At 47.1% G+C, this 16,850-nt stretch overlaps 1 protein-coding gene across 2 annotated transcripts in view; it reads right to left on the reverse strand.

The window, feature by feature from the left end:
• The window catches only part of BCAN (brevican), a 60,398-nt gene that overhangs the window by 4,922 nt on the left and 38,626 nt on the right, over positions 1-16,850 (reverse strand). For both annotated transcript variants that reach the window (XM_033923167.1, XM_033923166.1), the window contains exons 9-12: positions 4,534-4,641; positions 3,343-3,501; positions 1,659-1,741; positions 594-738 (exon numbers count right to left, since the gene is read on the reverse strand). In XM_033923167.1, the coding sequence (XP_033779058.1) occupies positions 594-738; positions 1,659-1,741; positions 3,343-3,501; positions 4,534-4,641 (495 nt within the window). The remainder of the gene's footprint in view (positions 1-593; positions 739-1,658; positions 1,742-3,342; positions 3,502-4,533; positions 4,642-16,850) is intronic.

A 16,850-nucleotide genomic window follows, 5' to 3' on the forward strand; every position in this document is an offset into this window, starting at 1 on the left:
ACAGCGTGAGGTTGCTGCCCACATTGGGGCGCTCTCTCTGACGTCACTTCCGGAATCCACGCCCAGGAAGTGACGTCAAAGGGCGCACCGACACCGACGTTGGACACGCTGCTCACGCTGGAGAAGTTTTAAAAAGTTCGGGGAAGGGGGTGCACATGTGGCCGGGGGGGGAGAGCGGGGGAGGGGCACCATCGCCCCCAGGCACCACTCGCCCATACTACGCCGCTGCACCCAGGACTCGTTCTGTTTCAACATTTGCAATGGCCTTGATAAGCAGAAGTAGAGACATACGTGGAGCGTGTGATCGTTAATAAGAAGGGTTACCAGACGCCTGGATTTACCCAGACAGTTGGGGTTTTTTTTTTAAAAATGCAGCGGTTCATCCGGGTTTCCAAGTTTGGGGCCGTGTCTGGAGGGCCTCTGAGCACGCCCGGGTGTGATGCGATGAAGTCGCGCCCGTACGTGCTCAGAGTCGCTCCAGAAGCAGCTCTGAGCGAGAAGAGGTTTGGGGGCAGGGCTGGGGTGGGGCCACCTGTCCAGGTTTTCGCATAAAAAAAAAAAAAATCTGGTAATCCTATTAATAAGGAGCTTACCGAGACCCATTTTGCAGGTGTAGGAGAGGTGGTAGTTGCAGGGCACATCACTCCATTCCCCCTGGTCACGCGACACGATCACCACGCAGTCCTCTCCGGACAGGAAGTAGCTGTCAGGCTGACCATGGTGCCAGTTCTCATAGAGCTACAAGAGGCAGAGAGAACGAGAATCAAGAGATAGCTCCAGACGGAGCAGAAAGTCATAGGTCCTGGTTTCATAGTAAGTCTCGAGTCTGCCTCTGGTGGTGGCACCAGGAAGCACAGTGTAAGACGGTATCAGGAGCATACTGAAATGTGATCAAGGCTGGAATTTGTGCATTCAGCTCTGGAGCTGCTGTGGCTTCAGACACTGCACGGGAAGAACTTTGATTTGCCAGCCCCTCCCCCTTCCCACTGTCTCCCTTGCTCTTCCGTGTGCACGATCACGTTTCCATCCTGTAGACACAATTCCTTCACTACTGTGATGTCAACAGTCTTTTATTCATCTGTTAATGGTGGTTTCAGCAGCGGTTTGAAATCTGAGTTGAACGAATGGGGGGGGGGGGTGGAGGCGGGTGGGCAGACTTAGGAGTAATAAAACATGTCTTCCTAGGAAAAGGTGACTGGCGCAGAGAGCAGCTTCCCAGCGAAAGCGAAGGACGCGTAAAAATGGTATCAAATGTCAGACTAATGTGAAACAGAAGTCCCTCGGCAGGGAGAGAAACGAGGGCAAGGCCAAAGATCAAACAGCATTTGCGGTGTTGCAGTCAGAAGAGAAATAGGTGGATAAAATGGGCCTGGCAAGACTATATGTGGCAATCCTTTTCATATTCAAAAGGACGGGATCCATTTATTATACCTCACGACAGAGATCAAAGTGAAAGTGGGAATGTCATTTTCCCACAACCTTCACGTGACATGGGCTTGGCTCTCCGCCGTCTGTGATGTTCCTGGAAACCACGGCTGGTATTGCAGCTTGTACAGCGGTATTAGAGTCTTCTCTAGGCTGGCTTCTCTTCCCCCTCCTCATAAGCCCCCAATTTAAAGCCCGCAGGGCCCCAAGGACGGCACGTAAGAAGGACTCACCAATGGGTTTCCATCAGACCACTGAAAGTCTCCCTCGATGGTCTTGTCATTCAGGCCCGTCCACTGATAATTCTTGTATCTGCCTGGGGAGGAGAGAGCGGCAATTAGAAGGCAGGAAAGCGTGAGCGAGAGAGGTACAGAAGAAGAAAACAACCCAGTACTAGGAGCAGCTACTCATTAGTGAATTTTCTAGAATTATTTATAATTTTTGGATGCTGCTGGTCCCTTTCAGATGAAAACTGCAATCATGTGGGTTGCGGAAGGCTAAAGGAAGCAAAACTCGAGCCATATAGTTACAGATTCTTTCCAGCCTTTGCATTTGAACACACGCGTCTAACAGAAAGTCATTCCTATGCCATGTCACTGTGGCCAAATTCTACTGCACCCTATTCAAAGCCCTAAATGGAAACGGACCAAGCTATCTGAGCTAATCAGGGAAAACACACCCAGACCAAGGAGAATTCAAGCGCACTTTACCTCCCCCCCCCCCAATCAAAGGCATGCGATGCAAAAAATATATACGACGGACTATTAGCCACCAGAGCAGTGAAACTAGACTGCCACCTCTCCAATCTGTTGACTATGACGCCCAACTAGAAAACATTCAGGAAAGAACTTAAAACCTTTCTATTCAAGAAATTTATCAAATGATCTAACTACACCTGATCGGCCCTCCACAGATCCCGACGCATACTACATCTATTAACCATGTATTCTCCCTGGAAATACCTAGGCCGACTCTTGTTGTAAACCAGCCAGAACTGAAAGGTATTGGCGGGATAGAAGACACCAGTGTCATGGACCTGCTGTCTGTCCTTTCCAGCGTCTCTACCTGCCCCCTTCCAGCCCGCTCAGTTTTACGGTTTCATCACCTCGACCTACGGCTGCACTGAATTGTTATCAAGTTTCCAGGGGCACAGCGAGGGTGACCAGTGACACCCCTCTTCCCCACGCACCCCTTCCACGTACCTTTTTGAACTTGCTTTGGAGCTCTCTCTCTCTCTGGTGTCGCTTCCTCTCGGAAGCGTCATCAGAGAAAGCGCCGAGGCTAGCGCTGTTCGTGCCGAAGTTCGAAAGATATGGGGGAGGGGCGTGGCCACGCTCGCGGCAGGGGGAGCCGTGGGAAGGGGGATGGGGAGGATGAGGGGTGCCGGCTCCTCGAGGAAGATCGCACACACACCCCCACCTCCCCGCGCTGCAAGTTTCCTGCTGTCTCCTGGTCCCTCCGCCCAGTGGCACAGCTGAGGAGGTTGGTGCTTGGGGCGATGGCGCCCAGCATTGCTACGCCGTGGGACAGACGTCTGGATAACCCTAAACATGAGGCCTAGTGTATTTTTTAAAAAATTTTTTAAATAAAGATGCTCTTTCTACAAATATTAACAGAGAAATCTCTGATTTTGGGGGTCTTATTAATAATCAATTTATATACCGCAGGGCTGTAAAGTTCTACATGGTTTGCAAAAAATTAAAAAATTGACAATTAAGAGAAAAAGTTAGATAACCAAATAATTAGAAATAATACTATAATGATCTAGAATGGTTCATTACAATATCCCTACCAGTTAGTTGCCTAAATGTTTCCAGACCAAATATGTCTTTAAATGTCTCTTAAAGTCCAAATAGGAATCAGAAAGCATAATCCGATGTCCCAGGTCCTTATCCCATAATGCTGCCACGCACTTACTGTTGATAAAACTTTGCTCCTCGGGGCTCATAATGCTTACGAGGTGTCCCCCGTAGTTCCTGCAGTCCAGTTCGGCCTCTTCCCAGTTCTTGCGGCTCAGAAAGTGCTGGTAGCAGAAGCCCTGGAACTTGTCCCAGCCGCGCTGGCACTCCCGAACACCTGAAAGCGAGATCCCAGCAATGGCGTTTTAGTGGCTCGGGATATGGCATTGCGGGCTTTCACAGACACCTTGCTGCATTAAAGGAGGCGTCCCTAAGTGACTTTATAGTCCTCGCGGTGCAGGGTCTTGAGAACGGTTCAGGTGCAGCTGGGGGTTGCTGCCTCACCCTGAGGAAGCTGATCCAGTCCTGGCTTTACCCCCCCCCCTCCCTGTGCATGCATGGAAGTGCTTCACGGTGATTTAAGAGCAATGCGAAAAGCAGGTCCATGCGTGCGAGGAGAAGCAGGCAGCCCAGTGTTCAAAGCCAGTGGCTTATCTGTGGATGTAGCAGGACAATAAGAAAGCAGACTGCGTGGCCTGATTCTATCTATATAAGGGACCGGTTTGGGGGGGGGGGGAAGAAAATCCCCTAATTTTCAGCCATTATCTGAATAACTTACACATTTAGGTTAGGCTAGGGTTACCCGGATTTCCCCGGCCATATCCTCCTTTTGAGGACATGTCTAGGGGTCCGGACGGCTTTCCAGAACCCGACACTTTGTCCGTGTTTTGAAAAGCTTGGAACAAATCACTGTCGGGCAGGACCGCATCTGGGGTGGGGCTAGGATGGGATTGGGGGGGGGGGTGGTACTGGAGTGGAACTGAGCGAGCCTGGGGAGGGGGGGGCGGGCCTAGGGAAAATCTGGTAACCCAAGGTTAGGCCTTCTGACTAGATGGTGCCAGTGTGGTATTGACACCACTGCCTGTATGTAGGGTTGCCGGCCGGCCAAATTTATCCGGACATGTTCTCTTTTTAGACTTCCTCCCTGCCTGGACAAAGTGCTGGGTTTTGAAAAGGACGACATGTCTGAGGGAATCCGGACGTCTGATAACCCTAATTATGGATATCCTGAAAACTTGACTGCTCCCCAAATATCTGCCACACTGACCTCTTAGCCTGTTGGATGTTCAGGATGTTTATCTCCTGCATATTAGGGGACCAATGCTCCGACCGCCGCATTGAGCGATCTCTTATCCTATCCCAGACTCACTTGTTTCACAAAGATCTCCTCCGTGGCCTGGAAGACAGAGGCAGGTGACTCTGTCTTCCATCTCCATGCAGGTCCCTCCGTTGTGGCAAGGATTCGGGATGCACTCATCTGAAACATTAGAGAAGCCTCAGTTTATGGATTTAAAGCAAATAATGTTTGGAGGAACGCAAGAGTCTCAGATGCAATAGGAGTAAAATCAAGGATGAACCTACAAATGCACTCACTCAGCTGCCCCCCACTCTCTCTCTTCACTTATCTCCCCCCTATGATCCCCCCCCCACCCCCACCCCCGGTGAGCTCCACTCAACTGTTTTTCTGGGTTTTGTGAACTTTGGACACGTTTGTGCGTCACTTGATTTTTTCACGCTGGGATTGTGTACCAATGTCCCTTTTCATAAAATCTTTTGGACTGTGTCTTCTGATGGTATCAAAGGTCCAACGTCTCCAAAAATCAAGGAGATGAATGTTTAAGTACTCAATCTCTGGCATTCAGATAAGTGATCGCCTTCTTATCCCTTGATGGCTTTCTATTATGGCATAAAATTAAGTTTGAACAATTAGAATAGGTTTTTATGTCTCAGCTTTGAACATATTATTTCTATAATCACATATTCTATGCCAATTTGGAGGGTCTCGATAAGGACGGAATGCTGCAGTGATGGTCCTTTACTCATTGGTCTTTATCTAATGTGACCGGTGTGTGGGGTGCTGAGGACATTCACTAATATATTATATATTTAAGTTATGACTTTTTAGATTGATAGAGAAAACATTTTAACAGACAGCATAGGATGTAGGCAAAGATATGATTGAAGTCTACAAAATCCTGAGTGGAGTAGAACGGGTACTAGTGGGTCAAATTTTCACTCCGTCAAAAATGACAAAGACTAGGGGACACTCGATGAAGTTACAGGGAAACACTTTTAAAACCAATAGGAGGAAATATTTTTTCACTCAGAATAGTTAAGCTCTGGAACACGTTGCCAGAGGATGTGGTAAGAGTGGATAGAATAGCTGGTTTTAAGAAAGGTTTGGACAAGTTCCTGGAGGAACAGTCCATAGTCGGTTATTGAGAAAGACATGGGGGGGAGCCACTGCTTGCCCCGGATCGGGGTAGCAAGGAATGCTGCTATTCTTTGGGGTTTTACCAGAGAACGGGCTACTAGGCTTGATGGCCCATTGGCGTGACCCAGTAAGGCTATTCTATGTTCTATGATAGAACATACAAGACAGATAAGATATATTAGCAGGAGTAAGAAAATAAAGGACTAATTTAAAGAAGTTGCATATGAGATCAGAAAAGTGCTTGAGAATTCTCAGCTAGGATAGGAATGGATAGAAATGCGTGAGTGTGTCTAGGGAGTCTACAAATAAAAATGACAGACAAGAAACATTCACAGAAGACCAAATACACTAAAATTGTCCAAAAAACAATATTTACAACAGGTTGTCTGGTCACTCAAGTCGTCAAGATTGCTAAATAGCTCATGTGAAATAGTGGGTTTTCAACAGTTTTGAACTTGGGGAAGGAGACTTCAGTTCGTGTCATAGGGAGAAGATCATTCCACAATATCAAGGCTACCAAGGAGAAAGCCGAGTTTCCGGTTGATTTGGGGTTGGGCAACACTAGCCTGTTGGTGTCCAAAGAACGTAACATCTGGGTTGGAGTGTAAGTTATGATTAAAGAGGACAAATACAGAGGTCCACCCGAGTGCTTTCTCCACTGGATGGAGTAGGAGAACTATGAGATGACAGGGGTGGGGTGGGGCAGGTTGAACATTTTTGCTAGCGGTTTTTGACTTTTGGTGTCCTTATCATATAGAAGTTAGATTTGATAGCGTTAAACTCCACTCCAGAGATTCCCAAACCTGTCCTGGGGGAGAACCCCAGCCACTCTGGTTTCCAGGATATCCGCAATGAATATTCAAGAGACCAATTTGCATACACTGCCTCCTTGGTGTTCGAATCTACCTCGTGCATATCGGTTGTGGGTATCCTAACAAGCTGACTGGTTGGGGTTCCCCCCAGGACATATTCTCTACTCAGTAACTGAAGGCCAGTTCTCCCACTTCATTTGGAGTGGGCTCAATGGTTGTCCTGTCTTACTGGAAATTCTTTGCAGCTTGCCACATATTTTACTGGCTCGGAACAAGACGTTTCCTGCATATGGGCTTTTGAGATCGTATTCAGCCCCTCTGAAGCACTGCCAGAAAATAATGGCGATGGTCACGGAAAATAATGGCTTTTCGTAGGGAATGCAATGGGGCAATCAGAACTACAAGTCCCTGCAAGCAATGGGGCCAAGACAGGACTGGATTCACCTTGTCAGGAGAATCTGGATCCAGCTGGTGAACCTACCTATCAGTTCCTCAACTTATTTATTTAAAATTATTTATAACCCACCTATCTACAAATCTATGCTTAATCTCTGCTCTCACATCCTGGTATTTAACAATCCTCTACGATTTATCCTGGTAAGGTTGCCATGCATAACTAACCTGTGGTAGCCCAGTACTGCAGGTTAATGCCTTTCACAGTACAGTATATGAATATCGGTGTCTGCATCAACCTTGGAAGCGGTGTTATTCATGCTGTCTGGGAGCATCTTAAAGGGGGACAAGCATTAGCTGGCTTACCCAAGGCTACCACTAGTTGCTGCCAGCATCATTTTGAATCCACAGGCAGGCCTGGGAGATCCAAGGAGTGGGCCCTACCTAGGGTGACCGGACGTCTTTTTAGAGGACTGTTCGGGCGCCCAGAGGGATTTCCAAAACCCGGCAGTTTGTTTTGGAAGCCCTGAGCTCGGAGGCCGCGTCTGGAAGCCTTTGCGCGCACACGCACGCGTGGTCGTCACCGTGATGGCATCACATGTACGCATGCGTGCGTGTAGCATCATTGTGTCATCTGCGCATGCGCCAAGGCTTCCAAATATGGCCTTCAAGCTCGGGGAGGTTCGTGTGGGAGTGAGGATGAATGGGGCGAGATTGGGGGGGCGAAACAGGGCGGGGCCAGGCCTCCTCTTTTTTTCAAAGAGGAAATCTGGCAACCCTAGCCCTATAAGGGTGAGGGGTGTGATTGGGGGACTGTTTAGGGGTTAGAGTGTTAAATAGTGCCTGCCCTCTTTAAGATGTGGGCCAAGAGCATTAGGCAGCAGCCGTGTGGCCCAATGCAACTGCTCAGGATAAATAATGTAGCTTGCCATATTCAACATAAGTTGCATTATTCAGTTTACATAGTAATGAGGTGTCTTGCATGCTATGCAGTTCAATAATATAACACCTGTCCTGGCCTGGTTCGTTGAGTGTCTTGGGAGCGACACTACATATAAAGAAAGAATTGCCAATACTGTTAGATTCAGGGTTAACCATGACTTGGCCAATAGTCAAGACTGTAAAGTCATGTTTTAGCCAACTTCACATGTTCTATCGCTTGAAATCGTCGCTTTCCCCTTCTGACTTTAGGACTGTTGTCCAAGAGATGGTCTTGTCAAGACTGGATTACTGTAACACTCTCGGTCTCGGCATATCAACGTCAAGAGGGAGAGCAATGCAGTTAGTACAAAATGTTGCTGTCATGGGGGTGGATAGGATGGATAAAAACCAATAAGACGAAAACTCGCCTTGACGTGTGGATAGGATGGCCCATATGCCGCTTTTGAAGAAGTTTCAATGGCTGCCAGTAGCATTTCGGGTTCAGTATAAGGTTATTTCTGTGATTCATCAAACTATTTATTGTCAACTGCCGTGGTGTTTTCGCCAAGTTGTGAGTCCATATCAGCCAAATAGATTTTTGCGATCTGAAAACCAAAGGTTATTGGTCCCGATAATGCAGGGGAGATACGAGGGCAATGGCTTTTTTGTATTGCTGCAATTACGATTATGTTCTAACCGATTACAATTTAAGAAACGGCTTACAACACAGTTGTGTGTTAAAGCATTTCGGTGAAGTATCTGATTTTATTGCAGAAGAACTTAACTATGAGTGAAGATTTTAAATTTTTTTTACATTTTGCAGTTGATTTTATGTATGTTTTAATTCTGTAAAATATCTGGGCCTGATATTTGAACCACCGTAAGCAGCGAATGCGGATATCCATCGATGGGGCCATATCCAGCCTCCAGCACTGAATTTCCAGGTTAAGATTTGGAGCCATGGACTTAGCCAGCCAAGTCAATAATCGTTGGCTGACCGGCTAAGGCCTAGCGGCCAAAGACCTGCTTTTTAGGCAGCTCTATCTGGCCACTAGACTTAGCTGTCAAGCCAATTGGCGATGACTTTGTCACTGGCCAATCCATTGAACGGGAAATCTCCCACTGAATATCGGTGGTTAGGCAGCTTAGTGGTGCTTAGACAGCCAAGAGCCATTCCTGGATGGCTGAGTACCGTTGAATATCAAGTGGCTTAATATCTACCTCCTCAACGTGCAGGAATCCCAGGAAGACACTCATTTAAGGGCTAAAAAAAAAGCAATAGGGTTACCAGATGTCCTCGGACCACCCTAGTCTTGTGGGGCAGAAGAAAGACTTATCTCCCTCACTCATTCACAGATCACAGTATTGCTCCTTGATTCTACCTGGTGCTCACCGAAAGAAATCCATAGTTTTGATACGAGAGTGAAGGAATAAAGAATGAGCTGTCGGGCAGTGCAGGCCTTAGGGTATTTACCTTCTTCCACACCCCAGAACCCCATCTTTTCTCCATTGTAACTAGAGGTCTGCACGGGAACGGGGATTGCGGGAATCCCCCCCTTAACTCACGGGACTCCCACGGGGACCCCCCTCTGGCCCACGGGACTCCCACGGGGACCCCCCTCTAGCCAACGGGACTCCCACGGAGATGGAAGGCTTTGGAAGAAGGGTTCGTCCATATAATATAATGGACACGTCAGCCTTAGTAAAAGAGGGGGTTTATAAGTTAATTACCTGAACAGAAAACAAAAAAAGGGTTCCACCAAAGAGATTCCACAAGGAAAACAGCAGCGCAAACACAAAAGAAACTGTGCAATTGATGATCCTGTCAGAAATAATTGCTGCTTTTTATGGGGATGGGCGGGGATGGAGGTAATTCCTTGTGGGGATGGGTGGGGACGGAGAGGATCCTGGCGGGGACGGGTGGGGACGGAGAGGATCCTGGCGGGGACGGGTGGGGACGGAGAGGATCCTGATGGGGACGGGCGGGGATGGGTGGGATTCCTGTCCCCGCGCAACTCTCTAGTTGTAACCCCTGGCGTCACACAGTTTACTTCTAGTGCCATGCCATGTTTTCTCATACAGTGTTCTTCCACTCTGTCATAGTATGCATCATCTTTTTCCTACTATACTATACGCCATATTTACCATAGTGTGTTGGCGATCGTTGAATCAAAACGTTCAAAGACGTACATACGTTCTCTGCAAATTTTAAACATATCACCGACGCCACAAGCAGCATCATGGAACAGGGATTTGCAATCTCGAATAATGACTTCTAGCACCTACCGACGCTTTAGGAGAAATCTAGAATCCTAGGTATCCTTTTACTAGGGCACGCTAATCGATTTATCACGCACACTCAATGCTAAAGTGCCCATTATATTCTATGGGCATCTTGGCATTTAGCATGCCTTAGTAAAAGAACCCCCCTAGTTTCTTGGGTAGCTGTAACTGAAATTTCCATTAAATTGTAACTTTACGGCGTTGCGGTACCGAAATGAGCTTTTAGGTTATGTCTCTCATGCCATGACTGCCACACAAGTGTTTGCTGTTCCATGTCTTCCATCGGGCACGGTTGCCCTACCAATTTTGCCAAGCCGAGACATTCTCTGTTACCCATGCTTTGTAATACTAGGCTCGCCATACCATGCCTGTCACCGTGCTTTGTTATCTGTCGTTTGCCGTCCCTGTCAGACAACGTTTGTCCATTCTATCTCTTACTACGTATGTCTGAGAGCGTGGTGCAAGGGTTTGAACTGCAGTCTCGGCACCCAGAGGTTGTGGGTTCTGACACCCGCTGCTCCTTGTGACCTTGGACAGGTCGCTTGGTCCCCCGGGTAGATTAGATGCATTGTGGCAGGGACCGACAGGGGAAAATCCTTGCATACCTGAATAAATTCTGAGCGCCCCTGGGAGAAGGGTATAGAAAATTGAATGAACGAACAAATAACCAAGGTCTAGGAGGCATTTGAATATCTCAGTCACGTCCTCTCTCTCCTCTGTGGTATGGATCATCCAGTTAAACGTGCCGTAACCTGGCTCCTTGGCACGCGATCGTTTTCCCATTTTTTTCAGCCCTCGCTGAGGCCTCATTTCGGATGCGTAATGGTCTTCCTGCGGAATGTTTATGTGGCATTGGTCACAGCTTTCTGTAAAGTCCCTGCGTGGGCAAAGAACTGCTCCGGCTCAGACTGGAAGCTAATAGGAAAATCACTCGGTTCCAGGAGTCATGACCCTTTCGGGTTTGCCAGTCGGTCTTCCAAGAGAAAGCGGGTCTCGGACACGGAGCAGATGCACCTCACGTGGCTTAAGCCCCACGCGGACCTGCCCAACACACACCCATTTCTATAGGGGTTAGCCACAGAAGCATGCCCCGCATGGCACCAGCATAATCACTGCATTTGGAGACCAAATGCAGCTGGCATACGACATGGACAGGAGACATAGGCCCACCTTTTATCAAGCCACGTAAGGGTTTGAACCACAGACCGCTGCAGTAAACGCTCTAACGCTCACAGGATTCCTCTGAGCGTCGGAGCTTTTACCGTAGCGGCCGGCGATTAAAAAAAACCCTAGCGCGGCTTGATAAAAAGGGGGCCATAACCAGATGTGTAATCAGCATACGGGGGGTAAATTTTATATGTCACTACAAGTTAGGTGGCAAAAAAAGCGGGAGCTAAGCTAGTATTCTACATGGTGTCCGGACACAACGGGACCCCCTAACATTTCATGGGAAATTTCATGGCGACACCAGAAAATATTTCTTCACCGAAAGGGTGCTTGATCGCTGGAATAAACTTCCACAACTGGTAATTGAGGCCAGCAGCGTGCCAGATTTTAAGAAAAGATGGGATTGGCATGTGGGATCTCTTCATGGAGGTAGTTAGGGGGTGGGCCATTAGTGTGGGCAGACTAGATGGGCCGTGGCCCTTTTCTGCCGTCATCTTCTATGTTTCTCCAAACAGCCAAAAACAGATGTTCTATTATTGACAGGCATGATTTCAAGATATGTAAAATCCGGGAGGATCCCTTTTTATGGTGATGGATTTTTACCCCTCTGTCCCCCCCGTTAGTCTCTCTTGTGTCTCCCCCGTTTTTAAAGCTATACTTGTTAAAACGTTTGGGGGTTGTTGTTTTTTTTTTTTAATGTTAACCGCCTAGAAGTATGATAGACAGTATAACAAATTTTGAATAAACTTGATGCCTCCGTTATTCATAGTGAAAATCCTACAGACCCGACCTGGCATGGGTCTAGAGCGGTGCTTCTCAAATCAGTCCTACCCAGGTCTACCTAATCCCATCAGGCTTTCAGGATATCCATAATGAATATGCATCAGATAGATTTACCTACCAAGGAGGCCATGCATGTAAAACTATCTCATGCATATTCATTACGGATATCCTGAAAACAGGATGGAACTCGTTGTACCTCAAGAACTGGGCCGAGAAGCAGAACTCTAGGCTATACTGCGGATGCAAACTCCCTAACTGCAGAATCTTCCATCTACCCCCAAATTCTGTAGAGTACGCTACAAGTTAGGTCCCAATAAGATGTGTATATTTAGGCATTCACTCATTTAGGCATTCAAGCAGGAGTAAAGAATTCATGTTTGAATTAGAGAGTTGCGCGGGGACAGAAATCCCACCCATCCCCGCCCGTCCCCGCCAGGATCCTCTCCGTCCCCACCCATCCCCGCCAGGATCCTCTCCATCCCCACCCGTCCCCGCAAGGATCCTCTCCGTCCCCACCCATCCCCGCCAGGATCCTCTCCATCCCTATCCGTCCCCGTCAGTATCCTCTCCGTCCCCACCCATCCCCACAAGGATCCTCTCCGTCCCCACCCGTCCCCGCAAGGATCCTCTCCGTCCCCACCCATCCCCGCAAGGAATCCCCTCTATCCCCGCCCGTCCCCATAAAAAGCAGCAATTACTTCTGACAGGATCATCAATTCCACAGTTTCTTTTGCTGTTTTCCTTGTGGAATCTCTTTGGTGGAACCCTTTTTTTGTTTTCTGTTCAGGTAATTAACTTATAAACCCCCTCTTTTACTAAGGTGTCCATTATATTATACGGACGAACCCTGCTTCCAAAGCCTTCCATCCCCGTGGGAGTCCCGTTGGCTAGAGGGGGGTCCCCGTGGGAGTCCCGAGGGCCAGAGGGGGGTCCCCGTGGGAGACCCGTGGGCCAGAGAGGGGTCCCCGTGGGAATCCCGTTGGCCAGAGGGGGGTCCCCGTGGGAGTCCCGTGGGTTAGGGGGGATTCCTGCGGGACTCCCGCGGGACCCGCGGGACTCCCGTGATCCCCGTTCCCATGCAGACCTCTAGTTTGAATGCTCGTATTTCTCCAGCCCTCACTTATTATCAATTTCGGAAAGATCTTAAAACTTATCTATTTAAACAATACAAAATTTAATCGATTTCAAAATTATCATGATAAGTGGATTTTTTAAAATTATTTTTATGGAATAATCTTTACAGCTTCTTATCTATTTTAGTATAAATAATCTGTATTGTGCATATCTTACTTTGAATAAGTTAGGGTCGTATTTTGTTAGTCAGTATCTTTTATTGAATGGTGTTCTTTCTTTTATAAGACATTGTTATTTGGATCTGTATTTTAATTACTTCTTGTACTTGCTATTGTGTAAACCGCTAAGAACTGATGGTTTGGCAGTATTTAAAAATAAACTATTATTATAATTCTATAAGGGGCTCATAATAAAAAAATAAAGACATCCAAAACCCATCATAAGTCGATACTTGAACATTTTAACCCGACTTAAGCTGACTTTCTGGATGTCCAGCGAGGTCTTTTTCCCACAGTGGATTAGACGCAGATGTCGTACACTGATAATCAAACCTTTCACCAGGACGACAGAGAAGGACCTTAAGACCTGTTTTAGAAGCATCTAAGTGCCACAAAAGGTACCCAAACAGACCAGGGATTACATAATGACCCCCTCACACTCCCCCAGTGGTCACTGACCCCCCCTCCCATCCCACAAAGATCTCAATGAAACAGTACCTACCTGTCTTTAGCACTTGGTATGGGAAAGCCTAGTAGAGCAGTACACAGGTGTCTTAAGTAGCCTGGTGGGTGGGCTAGTGAGCCCTAGAGAGGAAGACCCAGACCCATAAACCACTCTAAATACTACACTTATGGTGTACAGCAGGGGTGTTAAAGTCCCTCCTCGAGGGCCGCAATCCAGTCGGGTTTTCAGGTTTCCCCCAATGAATATGCAGATCTATTTGCATGCACTGCTTTCGTTGTATGCCAATAGACCTCATGCATATTCATTGGGAAATCCTGGATTGCGGCCCTCGAGGAGGGACTTCGACACCCCTGGTTAAAGTGTTTGGCCACCAAAACCCTAATCTACTGCAGTGATTCCCAACCCTGTCCTGGAGGAACACCAGGCCAATCGGGTTTTCAGGCTAGCCCTAATGAATATACATGAGAGATATTTGCATATAATGGAAGTGATAGGCATGCAAATCTGCTCCATGCATATTCATTAGGGCTAGCCTGAAAACCCAATTGGCCTGGTGGTCCCCCAGGACAGGGTTGGGAACCACTGATCTACTGCCATACAGGTGACACTTGTAGCCATAAGGGCTATTGGGGAGGTGGTAGGTTTTAGGGGACTCGCCATAAATTATAAGGGAGGGTTATGGTGAGATATACACCTGGCCAAAAAATAAGCTATAATTTGCTAAAATATATATGTCAAAACCCTAAACCAGGGGTAGGGAACTCCGGTCCTCGAGAGCCGTATTCCAGTCGGGTTTTCAGGATTTCCTCAATGAATATGCCTTGAAAGCAGTGCAAGCAAATAGATCTCATGCATATTCATTGGGGAAATCCTGAAAACCCGACTGGACCCGACCGGCTCTTGAGGACTGGAGTTCCCTACCCCTGCTCTAAACAATTGGCAAAGAATGTTTTCAATCCTTTGCTCAGAATCCCAGTGTCAATATTAAGACTTCAGCTTGTCATATTTCAGTTTTACCCCCGGCAGACAACTCATAGGTGACTAGCACCAGACTATTGCCTAAATGAATCCTGCCTCGTACATCATTAAGTCTTATGTAATTTTCAACTATTTTAATATTTCTGTGATCCAAAAAGTTTTTATAAAAAAAAAAATACACTTCTCTTTCTCAGTGAGAAGGAAATAAAAATTATAAATCCCCCAAACTGTCCAATAACTTGCTTCACGTGAAAAAAAATCACTAAAATTGATATTATCCAATTAGATATTATGACCAAGAAAGCAGTCCAACTTATCTGCGTCCCAAAGGGATACTGTCACCGCTCGTCAGGAGCAAAGACAAATCAGTACTTATGTAGAACCGCAGACAATGATAAATTCCTCTTATAGAATACCAATTAAGGGGAATTAGGCGAATACCAATTAAGGGATTAGCAGCACTCTGCTTTTGGTTGTTAATGCCAGTTAGCAAGAGTTTCATGACTAATTTGCGACACGTTTTTAGTGGCTTCCTGTCTGCGTAATCTGTTACTGGTCATATGAATTTTCTTTTCAAATTATTGCAAAGTGGTTTCATTCTGCCCCTCGTTGCAAGTTTTCAGCTACGTGGACCGGGATAAGGGGCCAGGACAGAGGCAGTTGCTAATGTCTTTTTGCCTTACAGGATAGAAACATAGAAGCATAGAAGATGACGGCAGATAAGAGCCATAGCCCATCAGGTCTGCCCACTTTACTGACCCACCCCCAAGTCTACTATCCTAGGGATCCCACTCCTTGGCTTAACCCTAAGGCAGGGATCTCAAACTCCCTCCTTGAGGGCTGCAATCCAGTCGGGTTTTCAGGATTTCCCCAATGAATATGCATTGAAAGCAGTGCATGCACGCAGATCTCAGGCATATTCATTGGGGAAATCCTGAAAACCCGACTGGATTGCGGCCCTCAAGGAGGGACTTTGAGATCCCTGTGCTATGACTAGTCCAGGGGTGGGTGACTCCGGTCCTCGAGAGCCGTAGTCCAGTCGGGTTTTCAGGATTTCCCCAATGAATATGCCTTGAAAGCAGTGCATGCAAATAGACTTTGACACCCCTGCTCTAAGGGATCCCACATGGGCATAGTCACTCATGAACCAAGGCTCTTACTTTCATGTTTTAGCATATTCCAGCCCTACCTAACCCAAAATGCCAAGCAAAGAAATATCCTACACCCTTTCACTGCATCAAGATTTACAAAGACTAGAGGGGACAGTTGACGTTACAAAGTAATAATGTACATTTAAAACCAATATTTTTTTCCACTCAGAGAATAGTTGAGCTCTGGAATGCGTTGCCGGAGGATGTGGTAAGAGCGGTTAAGGTGGCAGGTTTTAAAAACAGGTTTGGACAAGTTCTTGGAGGAAAAGTCCACAGACTGCTGTTTTAGACAGGCATGGGGGCAGCCACTGTTTGCTCTGGTTCGGTGGCATGGACTGCTGCTACTGTTTGGGGGTTTTGCCAGGTACTTGTGACTTGGATTGGAAGACGGGCTACTGGGCTAGGACCATTGGTCTGATCCAGTAAAGCGATTCTTATGTCCTTACTGCATCCCAAAAAGTTTGAATGTTCTGAAGTTGCTTTGTATCTGAAATCAATTTTCTTAAACCAGGAACTTTAAGCACGTCTCGTAAAGCATGATACAGTTAAACTCCTCAATAAGTGTTTTTCTTGGAAAAGTTGTCAGCGTGGATTGATTCAGAAAGGCATTGTAGGTAGGCGGCTGCCTGCCCCCCCCAAAAACACACTTCTCCTCCACTTCCCTCCAATTTCCACAGACACCCCCTTTACTCCAACCCATACCCCTGGATTTCCCATCTAGAATCCCAGCTTCCGCTGGACGTTCTGCTGTGCCAACCAGGTTGCCAAGCTGACGGCTTTAGCAAACCCTGCGCTCCCCTCCAGCTGGCTCCGAATAAAAGGTTCCCTTTCTCAGCACAGACAAAAGTAAAAGAACGAGACAGACACACAAGGAAGACTCAGAGGAGACAGAAAGAAAGCCTGCAGACCAGAGAACACAGAGAAGGCACAGAATTTGGCCAAGACAGCTTCGTTCTAGAAAGCACTTTAATTCTTTTATTTTCTCATGGAAACAAGTCATAAAACA

Source organism: Geotrypetes seraphini, chromosome 16, assembly GCF_902459505.1.
Source record: "Geotrypetes seraphini chromosome 16, aGeoSer1.1, whole genome shotgun sequence".
NCBI classification, from domain to species: Eukaryota; Metazoa; Chordata; class Amphibia; order Gymnophiona; family Dermophiidae; genus Geotrypetes; species Geotrypetes seraphini.